The sequence below is a fragment of the Lethenteron reissneri genome, chromosome 66, assembly GCF_015708825.2.
Source record: "Lethenteron reissneri isolate LAM-NWPU_2019-01 chromosome 66, ASM1570882v1, whole genome shotgun sequence".
In the NCBI taxonomy this organism is placed as follows: Eukaryota; Metazoa; Chordata; class Hyperoartia; order Petromyzontiformes; family Petromyzontidae; genus Lethenteron; species Lethenteron reissneri.
The window spans coordinates 797745-809016 of record NC_083844.1 but is presented as its reverse complement, the minus strand read 5'-3'; the positions used below and the strand labels follow the sequence as shown (position 1 = coordinate 809016).

The window sequence follows — 11272 nt, the reverse complement described above, 5'->3', positions numbered from 1 at the left end:
ACCGATTATTCACTGCACGTGCAATCTTGCAACAGATCGCGTTCCTCTCGCGTTCGCTGCGGGTGTGCCAATATCATTCCAGAGTGCTTCGAAGAAGGGCCATTGCCTAAAACGTCGCATATTATACATGTCAAGGAAGTGTTATTGACGACGGTGGAGGGTTTTCTTCGTCGCAGAGGTTAAAGGTGGAAGGTTTAAGGCGGAGCCATCGCGGAGGGCAGGGGTGGTCGGTGACGTCGCCACGCTTCGGGTATAAAGGCGGCTGCTGCTGCTGCAAGCTGAGCGCGCAGTCTCTCGCGAGGAGCTTTGTCACAAGTAGTCGCAATGTCTGGACGCGGTAAAGGCGGTAAGGGGCTCGGCAAGGGAGGCGCAAAACGCCATCGCAAGGTGCTGCGCGACAACATCCAGGGCATCACCAAGCCCGCCATCCGCCGCCTCGCTCGCCGCGGCGGTGTGAAGCGCATCTCGGGCCTCATCTACGAGGAGACCCGCGGCGTCCTGAAGGTCTTCCTTGAGAACGTCATCCGCGACGCCGTCACCTACACGGAGCACGCCAAGCGCAAGACCGTCACCGCCATGGACGTGGTCTACGCCCTCAAGCGCCAGGGCCGCACTCTCTACGGCTTCGGAGGCTGAGCGCCCATCTCTCGCACACTAAGCCAACCCAAAGGCTCTTTTCAGAGCCACCCACCTCTTCGAAACTGCTTGCGCCAGTGTTGCCAAACACGCTCTGAATGGAGCACATGTCCTGGGTTGTTGTGAGCGTGCTGGACGTTCGCTTGTTGAGTTGGCGAATCTTCATCTGCTTCCACATGAATGAAAGAAATCATGATATTCACGACACGTCACATTTAACAAGGCGTAATTCTTGAACGCCTTAATACAGTACCCATTTCTGGTATTTTTGCGTGAATTATTTCCAGCTGCAGCCGATTCCGATATTACGTAGAGCATTTGGCGCCACAATCTTACAGCACACTCGTCCTAATTGACGGAGCGTGCCGGAATGCTAATCTCCACCTGTACAGCACAACAGCGAAGTTATTTTTCTCCACCGAGCGCTTGTATTTTTCCAAATTGCGTTCATAAAACGCCCGTGCGCCGTATTAGACGAGTGGTGAAACAATCCCTCGTAAGAAACAAAAAAACCCACGCTCAAAACACAATATACTGTATTGGGTTTTCTAGTCATCCTTTTTAAAGCAAAGGCAATGTCATGTCTGCAATTCACTAATACACATGTTTGGACATTACATTGTGTTATATTCACAAGTCCTTTTTGCAGTAAAATCGATATTAAAGTGAACATCGCGTCCGCGTTTCTCATTGGAGGCTGATGGAGAGGGACGGTACTAAAAGAGCCACTCAGCAGCGCCGCGCACTACGATCCTCTGATTTGCATCTCGCCTCCTATAAAAGGAGCTCAACGCGCGAGCGACATCCACATTCGCTTCCCGTCTGTTCTGACCTGAAGCTGCTGCCTACGACGCGTCGACATGCCCGATCCTCCCGCATCAAAGAGCGCTGGGCCGGCCAAGGTTCCTGCTCCCAAGAAGGGCTCCAAGAAGGCTGTGACCAAGGCTACGCGCAAGGATGGCAAGAAGCGACGCCACCGCAGGAAGGAGAGCTACGCCATTTACATCTACAAGGTGATGAAGCAGGTGCACCCCGATACCGGCATCTCGTCCAAGGCAATGAGCATCATGAACTCGTTCGTCAACGACATCTTCGAGCGCATCGCTTCCGAGGCGTCCCGCCTGGCGCACTACAACAAGCGCTCCACCATCACTTCTCGGGAGATCCAGACCGCAGTGCGACTGCTGCTCCCCGGCGAGCTGGCCAAGCACGCCGTGTCGGAGGGCACCAAGGCCGTCACCAAGTACACAAGCTCCAAGTGAAGCCTCGACTCCACCATTAATTACAAAGGCTCTTTTCAGAGCCACCCACCTCTCCGAACCTGCTTGTACCAGTCCTAGCAGGAGTACTAAACGAAACTTCCAACAAAGCCCCGGTTCACGCGGGGACATTGTTCGCTCATTGAGTGAAATGGAGAGATGGAACGCATTTTGACCTGTTTCCACGTGAATAAAAGCGATAACAATATTCATGGCACATTCACCAGCAGGCATTTCTTGGACTTGTTTGTCCGTTGATTTCATCTGCAGCCCATTCAGATATTACATTGGATATTTGGTGCCAAAACCTTGCAATGCAATATATTTAATTCGTGGTTGTATTTCGGGCAGGAACTAACATTTTGCAATTGATGATCATCATCTCAATGCCAAGAGAATAGATATCTATCCCTGTGATCACCTCTTTCCGACAATTTTACGTATTAACTTTGGAGCTTTCGTGACTGCAGGAATTATTCTTTGGTTCTTTCGGTAAAGTCACGTATATATAAAAAAAAACAAATTGGTGATATCTGTCTGCTTATATGTCTGTCTATAATTTTTTCTGGTTCGATTTTATGTCGCTATTTCATTATACCTGATGATGATTGCTTGTGTTGCAATCGAAACGTCGTATGCTATTATTTAATTTATTCTTTATACGTGACTTTACCGAAAGAACCAAAGAATAATTTTTACGTATTACTGTTTCCAATGAAGTCCAGTTTCTTCACACTTTATTTAGATCACGCGGAGCACTGTAAAGTTGTCTTCGGAAAGGTGTTTGCTTGAGAAAATAACATCCGTTAAAGACACGGACGGCGCTCAAGCGGTACTACTGCATCGTGATGCGGCATTCTGCAATGCTCCAAAGTGAGAACATTTCGTTGATGAAGAAGAGTTGACGACTCGAGATCATTGCACGCTGCCAACCAATCAGCACGCGCCCCTTCTTCGCACGTCACGACTCCGCTGACCAGTGAGCGCGCGCTCTGGGCTACATAAGCCGCCTTCTCCTCCCCGCCTGTGAGAATCTTTGCCCTCACCAAGCCATGGCTCGCACCAAGCAGACGGCTCGCAAGTCCACGGGCGGCAAGGCCCCCCGCAAGCAACTCGCCACCAAGGCGGCCCGAAAGAGCGCTCCGGCCACGGGCGGCGTCAAGAAGCCTCACCGCTACAGGCCCGGCACCGTCGCTCTGCGCGAGATCCGCCGCTACCAGAAGTCCACCGAGCTGCTCATCCGCAAACTGCCCTTCCAGCGCCTCGTCAGGGAGATCGCGCAGGACTTCAAGACCGACCTGCGCTTCCAGAGCTCCGCTGTCATGGCTCTGCAGGAGGCCAGCGAAGCGTACCTTGTCGCGCTCTTCGAGGACACCAACCTGTGCGCCATCCACGCCAAGCGCGTCACCATCATGCCCAAGGACATTCAGCTCGCCCGCCGCATTCGTGGCGAGCGCGCTTGAACGCCCAGCTCGGCCCTCAAAGCACAACACAAAGGCTCTTTTCAGAGCCACCACTTACTCGTGAGAAAGCTTCCATGTGTGTCCTTCAAAGTTCGGGTGCCGGAAACCATCGTTTGTTGGTCACGGCTCTCACGAGTCGTCAGGCGTAAGCGACAATGAAGTTCATTTTCTATACCCCGCCGCTCATTCTGCAACATCACACGTTGGTGTTGTGTATAAGCGTTGTGAAACCATGTTTACATAATGTACAACAAAAGAGTTATTTTGGTGAAATGTATTTTACCTCAGAGTCGCGTGGTGGGTGTGGAGGCCTCGCACCGTGCAGAGCCTCCCGCCTCGCCTGATTTTGCCACCCGGCTGACGCTGGGTACGGGTGCCGTTTCCCCCCCCCCCCCCACCGCGCTACAATAATACTGTGTAATCGCTATAATTTAATAATCTACCGACCCTATAATAGTAATAGCACACATTGTGGTGGGGGGGGGAGTAAAGAGGACGTGAAACTTAGATGAATTTACCTCAGAGTCGCGTGTTAATGCGTGCGCCTATTTTTAACGGGAATTAAAGATGGCGTCCACCCCGCAACTGCTAGCCCGTCGCTAGCCGTTGCCAGGGGCAACCGGCGTCCAATGAAAGCGGCGAAGTCGTCGCTAGGCGTTGGCAGGGGCAACCGGCGTCCAATGAAAGTGCGTATGGTCCGACATCCACACACAGACAGACAGACATTCACGATTTTATATATATAGATTAAACCCAAAGATATTGGTTTATGCTGTTTCAAGCCCGAGCTGATAAGAAGTTCACATTTTGCAAACTGAGACTGAATTATTCACGCACATATATTTTTAGGCATTGCCCGAACAGGCGGTTAAAAAAAGATATCTATACACCGTATAGGCACGTGGGCGATCAATCACGAGCTCAAGGCTATCACAATGATTTCTTATAACCAATGCGGTCCCTCAAAATGATGATTATAATCAATAATACATTGATATTTGCGGAATCCGCTTATAAGTTTGACTTGCCAGCACGCGCCCATAAATTAACTCTATCATGCTTAAAACTTGAACCTATTAGGTACGTGTATCGCATTGTTTAATTCGTAAGATGCGTGTGCGCATTAAAACATATATGGATACGAATAATGAAAGTCAACATCGAATCCTCGCGTCCCGGCTTTTCATTGGTGGCTCAAGGAGAGGGCGGACTCGAGCGAGAGGAGCCAATCAGCAGCGGCGCGCTCTACGATCCTCGTCTCCGCTATAAAAGCCGCTCCCGTGGTGCGTGTTAACGTCACAAATCGTTCGTACTTTGTCTCCAGTGCTTTTTGCATCCTAGGTCCCTTAACGATGTCTGGACGCGGCAAGACCGGTGGCAAATCTCGCGCCAAGGCAAAGTCCCGCTCTTCCCGCGCCGGCCTGCAGTTCCCCGTGGGTCGCGTTCACAGGCTGCTCCGCAAGGGCAATTACGCCCAGCGGGTCGGCGCTGGAGCACCTGTCTACCTGGCCGCCGTGCTCGAGTACCTTTCTGCCGAGATCCTCGAGCTGGCTGGCAATGCCGCCCGCGACAACAAGAAGACGAGGATCATCCCCCGACACCTGCAGCTCGCCGTGCGAAACGACGAGGAGCTCAACAAGCTCATGGGCGGCGTGACTATCGCCCAGGGCGGTGTGCTGCCCAACATCCAGGCCGTGCTGCTGCCCAAGAAGACCTCTCAGGCAAAGAAGTGAACGCGCCGCCGCCTCTACCACCACAACAACGGCTCTTTTCAGAGCCACCCACTTGCTTGCAAAGAGCTCGGACAGTCGTGCACAGGGGTTTTGTTATTAATAAGGACACCTCGATTTAAAGCTTTCGTGACTGCAGGGATTCATCTTCTTGGTTCTTTCGGTAAAGTCACGTACAAGGGAAGTAACAAAATAATAAAAATAAAACAATAAAATAATATATTATTTTATTATGTTTTATTTTTATTATAAAATAATATATTATTTTATTGTTTTATTTTTATTATTTTATTACTTCCCTTCTACGTGACTTTACCGAAAGAACCAAGAAGAAAAAAATAAGGACACCGTCGTCGAGTTACCCTCGTCCCAAATTGCTCGCAATTAAACGAATGCTCTGCTCATTCCAGATACCCTTTATGTCTAATTTAGGAACGGTATTTGAGCAGCATTCCAACATTGCATCAATCATGGAACATGGTTTAGAATAAATTGGGATGCCTATTTGAAAAAAGTATCGTGTTTTTTAAGGAATAAAACTCGCTCTTTTTGAGCGGTCAGATTACATATGAAGAGGAGTCGGAGAATGGTTCAAGCACTTTAAGGGATCTGCGAGCCACCCTCACGCACCACGCAAACACGACATCTCCGCTCTCACGACAACACGCACCAATCGCACGCGCGGGGAAGAGCTGGACGGGGGGGTCAGGGGTTAAAGGGCAGACACCGCTGGTTTCAAGTTCATTTCAAGTTCATTTATTAGGTATAGCCCTGTGAGCCATTCAGCTCTTGAATCGGGTGCAACCGCAACAAACAAAAAACAAAAAACATGAACAAAAAACATCTTAAAGTGAATATGTGACTAAGTGCAAACAGAAAATCCAAGAAAAGACAGCAAAAATATTGCAGAAAAAACACCGTACACCAACGCTGTGTGCAAAAATCCCAGTGGGATGCAAGTCAAACAACAACAACAACCACAAGACAACTTAGATTAAGGCCATCAGTCTAACTCTGTACTACAACAACACAAACATGGCTAAACCAATACACTTTTCGAAATCACCAAAATAAAGCCATGAAAGCAATGAAAAAGCAATCATAGGAACTGTGACGGAATTTTCACAATAAATGGCATAAACAACATGTACTACCAAAACCCTGCAGCCATAGCTGGCTGCATGAGTCACTCCACAGCAGGTCGCAAGAGACTGCGCGTGGCGCTTTGTGTTGCCGTTGCCATGAATCGTCGAAGCGCGTTCACGATCTGTTGTTCTCCTGTAACGCGGTGGTCATTTCGATTTAAAGCTTTCGTGACTGCAGGGATTCATCTGCTTGGTTCTTTCGGTAAAGTCACGTAAGATGGAAATAATAAAAAAATAATAATAAAACAAAAAAGTAATTGTAAAATTTTATTATTAAAATAAAAATGCTATTTAATAATAAACTAATGAAAATAAAAATAATAAGTAAAAGGTTTCTTTGTATTATTTTATTATTTAATAATGACGTCAACACCCCCCTCCCCACTGACTCGCGAGCCCACAGAGCAATGACGTCCACACCCCCCTCCCCACTGACTCGCGAGCCCACAGAGCGATGACGTCAACACCCCCCTCCCCACTGACTCGCGCGCCCACAGAGCAAGAATTGCAACAGGCGATGTCATTGGCTGCGCCGGATGCGACGGCCATCTTGTTTAGTTCATTTAGTTCACGGATCGCAGGGGGAGCGGGCGGCCATCTTGTCAGACAGAGGGACGGCCTCGCGAAGCCTGTCGCAGTAGGCCTCGCGAAGCCTCCTGCAGTAGGCCTCGCGAAGCTTTCTGCACTAGGCCTCGCGAAGCCTTCTCTGCAGTAGGCCTCGCGAAGCCTTCTCTGCAGTAGGCCTTGCGATGCCTTCCCTGCAGTAGGCCTCGCGATGCCTTCCCTGCAGTAGGCCTGGCGAAGCCTCCTGCACTAGGCCTCGCGAAGCCTCCTGCAGTAGGCCTCGCGAAGCCTCCTGCACTAGGCCTCGCGAAGCCTTCTCTGCAATAGGCCTCGCGAAGCCTCCTGCAGTAGGCCTCGCGAAGCCTTCTGCACTAGGCCTCGCGAAGCCTTCTCAGCAGTAGGCCTCGCGCCGTGCTTTTCGTGCACAAATAAGGCGATTAAATGTATCTTGTCTCTGTGTTAATAAATGTATCTTGTCTCTGTGTTAATAAAACGTGCTGCGTTTCAGTAAAGTAAATTTGAAGCGAAGTTTATTATTACACTTGTTAAGCCAGGAAAGCCCCACTGAGTCAAAAGGTTTTTGTAGGGTCCTGCCAAGTGTTTGCAGTAGGGGGCGATGTTGCTACCAGGATAGCGTAACTGAGTCTAAAGGTTTTTGTAGGGTCATGCCAAGTGTTTGCAGTAGGGGGGCGATGTTGATACACGGACGGACGGACGGACAGTCAGACGGACGGACGGACGGACAGACACATTAATCTATTGGTGGTCTGGTCCACTTCGTTCCTACCAGTATAAAACCCCCACCCACTCCCCCCACCCCATCACCCCATCACTCCCCCCCACCCCATCACTCCCCCCACACCCCCCACCCCATCACTCCCCCCCACCCCATCACCCCCCACCCCATCACCCCCCCCAACCCCCACTCCCCCCACCCCATCACCCCCCTTCACTCCCCGCCACTTCCCCCCACCCCCACTCCCCCCACCCCATCACTCACCCCCACCCCCCCCACCCCTCCCACCCCCTACTCCCCCCACCCCTCCCACCCTCAATTCCCCCCTCCCACCACTCACCAACCGCCATTCCGCCCCCACTCACCCCCACCCCCTCGTCCCCCTCTTCCCCACCCCCCCACACCCCCAACCGCCATTCCGCCCCCCCCCCACCCCCCACTCCCCCCCACTCCCCCCCCACCCCCCACTCCCCCCCACTCCCCCCCCACCCCCACTCCCCCCCCCACCACCAACCGCCGCCATTGGCCACTGAGTGACGGTGACGTCACCACGGCGCCTGTGCCAGGCTGGGTGCACTTCGAGGCTGCCGCGTGAAGTGTCGACGGCTCGACACTGAGGTGGTGACGTCACGCGAGCGTTGTGTTTAACGATTTAACGATATTAGCGTAAAGATATGAATGAGCATTAGCTCAAGTGATGTGAATACGTTCGGATTACCTCAAGTAATGTTACATTTACCTGAGGTAATTTTACCTCGCATAAGGTAAAGTTACCTCATTTGAGATGTTACCTTACCTGACGTAATTTTACCTTTGCCTGAGGTAATGTTACCTCGACCTAACGTTATATTACATCGCTTGAGGTAAAGTTACCTCACGTGAGGTAAAGTTACCTCGCCTTCCATTGAATTCCGATTATGTAACCCTGAGGTAATAATCACGCGATAATTGTGTTTAATGATTTAACTACGTGAGAATATTACGATATGGGCATTAGCTCAAGTGATGTGAATACGTTCGGATTACCTCAAGTAATGTTACATTTACCTGAGGTAATGTTACCTCTATGTGAGGTAAAGTTACCTCACTTAAGGTCAAGTTACCTCGCCTGAGGTAAAGTTAACTAACCTGGGGTAATGTTGCCTCTACCTGAGGTGAAGTTTCCTCACCTGAAGTAATTTTACTTCGCCTAAGATAAAGTTACCTCAGCTGAGGTAAAGTTACCTCATTTGAGATAATGTTACCTTACCTGACGTAAAGTTACCTCGGCCTGACGTTATATTACTTCGTCTGAAGTAAAGTAACATCACCTGAGGTAAAGTTACCTCGGCCTAACGTTATATTACTTCGTCTGAAGTAAAGTTACATCGCCTGAGGTAATGTTACCTCGCATGAGGTAAAGTTACCTCATTTGAGGTAAAGTTACCTCACCTGAGGTAATGTTATCTCGACCTGAGGTTACTAAGGGCACCACGGGGTGACCAGCTCCTCCCCACCCCCCACCCAGCCCCCTCCACTCAGCCCCACCCAGCCCCTCCCCACCCCCCACCCAGCCCCTCCCTCCCCACCCCCCACCCAGCCCCCCCCACTCAGCCCCACCCAGCCCCTCCCCACCCCCCACCCAGCCCCTCCCTCCCCACCCCCCACCCAGCCCCTCCCTCCCCACCCATCCCCACCCCCCACCCAGCCCCACCCTCCCTACCCAGCCCCTCCCTCCCCACCCAGCCCCACCCTCCCCACCCAGCCCCTCCCTCCCCACCCCTCCCCCCACCCAGCCCCACCCTCCCCACCCAGCCCCTCCCTCCCCACCCAGCCCCACCCCACCCAGCCCCACCCTCCCCACCCAGCCCCACCCTCCCCACCCAGCCCCTCCCCTCCCCAACCATCCCCACCCTCCCCACCCAGCCCCTCCCTCCCCACCCAGCCCCTCCCTACACGACGGACGGACGGACACATTAATCCCCTGTGGGCTGGTGTAACCAGGAGGTTCCTACCAGTAGTCAAGTGAGGATTCTATCTCACGCGAATTTTAAATCGTGTAAGATTTACGCTACGAGACGACTTCACGTTACGATTACAGCTACACATCTCGTACAGTGTTGACACGAGCGACTAATTAATTGTACAAGATTTACTTTGCACTGAATGAGAATGTCGCGGTGAAGATTACCTTATAATATAACGTGATTTGATACGGATTGCATCACATTCTGATTACCTTACCCTCAGTGCCGGATAAAGTTAGTTCGGGGCCTGTAGCATGTGCTAGAAAGGGGCCCAATAATTTTTTTTAAAACGTAAACATTAAAACACATTTTTTACTTGCACAGTAAAGTATTTGTATTTTTTCATTTGCTATACAGCCGGATAATACGACTAATCGCTAACCTTAAACACCCAGTCGTTCATAAAAAAAAAAGTTGAAGTCTGTACAGTACTATAGTAATAGAGCAAGTGCAGAATCAATTAACCCGAATTGATATCTTGAAAGCATTTAGCGCGGGGCCCTTGAAAGTGCGGGGCCCGTAGCATTTGTAGCAACTTTTGCGACTCCGATAATTATAAACCCCCCCCACTCCCCCCACCCCATCACCCCCCACTCCCCCCCACCCCATCACTCCCCCCCACCCCCCACTCCCCCCCACCCCCCACTCCCCCCACCCCATCACCCCCCCCCCCACTCCCCTCCCACCACCGCCAATCGCCGCCATTGGCCACTCAGTGACGGTGACGTCACCACGGCGCCTGTGCCAGGCTGGGTGCACTTCGAGGCTGCCGCGTGAAGTGTCGACGGCTCGACACTGAGGTGGTGACGTCACGCGAGCGTTGTGTTTAACGATTTAACCACGTGACGATTTTACGATATTAGCGTAAAAATATGAACATTAGCTGAAGTGATGTGAACACGTTCGGATTACCTCAAGTAATGTTACATTTACCTGAGGTGATGTTACCTCATCTGAGGTGATGTTACCTCAGGTGAGGTAATGTTACCTTAGCTGACGTAATTTTACCTCTGCCTGAGGTAATGTTACCTCGACCTAACGTTATATTACATCGCTTGAGGTAGAGTTACCTCGCCTTCCGACAGTCTGTTAAGGCCACACGGGGGATCTTAGTCTCGTATCCCTGTGACTCTGTCTCCCTGTGACTCTGTCTCCATGTGACTCTGTCTCCATGTGACTCTGTCTCCATGTGACTCTGTCTCCATGTGACTCTGTCTCCATGTGACTCTGTCTCCATGTGACTCTGTCTCCATGTGACTCTGTCTCCATGTGACTGCATCTGACCGTCGTCCGCGTCTCGTCCCTCCGTGTCTCTGCGCCTCAGCAGCAGCAGCAGCAGGAGATGGGCGACTTCCGAGACATCAGAGGCTTCTTCACCAAGGCCGAGTGGAGCGATCTGGCCGAGTGCGAGAAGCGGCGCTACAGGAACATCAAGCAGAACCACGCCGTCCTGCTGAACCTCGGTGGGTACGGCAGGCCGAGCCTCTTCGCAACTCAACTAATTGTCGCAGTGATTATAATGATGAGACCAAGACGTCGTAGCAGAGTGGCATGCATGGGGCGCCATGGTGGCGAGATGTTAACTACCTCGCCTGGTCTACAGGAGGTCGTGGGTTCGATGGCGACCCTGACGATGCCTGTCATATATCTGGAGTCTGCGTGTGTCTCTCCCCGGTGAGATGTTAACTACCTCTCATGGTCTACAGGAGGTCGTGGGTTAGATCCCGGTCCTC

The 11272-nt window shown here is 51.4% G+C and overlaps 4 protein-coding genes across 4 annotated transcripts; all 4 read left to right on the top strand.

The window, feature by feature from the left end:
* Window positions 1-316: 316 nt before the first annotated feature.
* LOC133359816 (histone H4) lies at window positions 317-688 on the top strand. Its single transcript, XM_061578352.1, has one exon. The coding sequence runs from the start codon at window positions 325-327 to the stop codon at window positions 634-636; it is 312 nt and encodes a 103-aa protein (XP_061434336.1). The 5' UTR covers window positions 317-324; the 3' UTR covers window positions 637-688.
* A 324-nt stretch (window positions 689-1012) lies between these two features.
* On the top strand, window positions 1013-2036 carry LOC133359799 (histone H2B type 3-B-like). The gene has a single exon (XM_061578331.1). The coding sequence runs from the start codon at window positions 1497-1499 to the stop codon at window positions 1896-1898; it is 402 nt and encodes a 133-aa protein (XP_061434315.1). The 5' UTR covers window positions 1013-1496; the 3' UTR covers window positions 1899-2036.
* Window positions 2037-2638: 602 nt separating this feature from the next.
* On the top strand, window positions 2639-3459 carry LOC133359796 (histone H3). Its single transcript, XM_061578327.1, has one exon. The coding sequence runs from the start codon at window positions 2948-2950 to the stop codon at window positions 3356-3358; it is 411 nt and encodes a 136-aa protein (XP_061434311.1). The 5' UTR covers window positions 2639-2947; the 3' UTR covers window positions 3359-3459.
* A 1129-nt stretch (window positions 3460-4588) lies between these two features.
* Window positions 4589-5255, top strand: LOC133359809 (histone H2A). The gene has a single exon (XM_061578343.1). The coding sequence runs from the start codon at window positions 4711-4713 to the stop codon at window positions 5089-5091; it is 381 nt and encodes a 126-aa protein (XP_061434327.1). The 5' UTR covers window positions 4589-4710; the 3' UTR covers window positions 5092-5255.
* Window positions 5256-11272: the final 6017 nt, after the last annotated feature.

Coding starts and splice junctions, on each gene's coding strand:
- LOC133359816 (XM_061578352.1), top strand. CDS start 325: ATGTCTGGACGCGGTAAAGGCGGTAAGGGGCTCGGCAAGGGAGGCGCA.
- LOC133359799 (XM_061578331.1), top strand. CDS start 1,497: ATGCCCGATCCTCCCGCATCAAAGAGCGCTGGGCCGGCCAAGGTTCCT.
- LOC133359796 (XM_061578327.1), top strand. CDS start 2,948: ATGGCTCGCACCAAGCAGACGGCTCGCAAGTCCACGGGCGGCAAGGCC.
- LOC133359809 (XM_061578343.1), top strand. CDS start 4,711: ATGTCTGGACGCGGCAAGACCGGTGGCAAATCTCGCGCCAAGGCAAAG.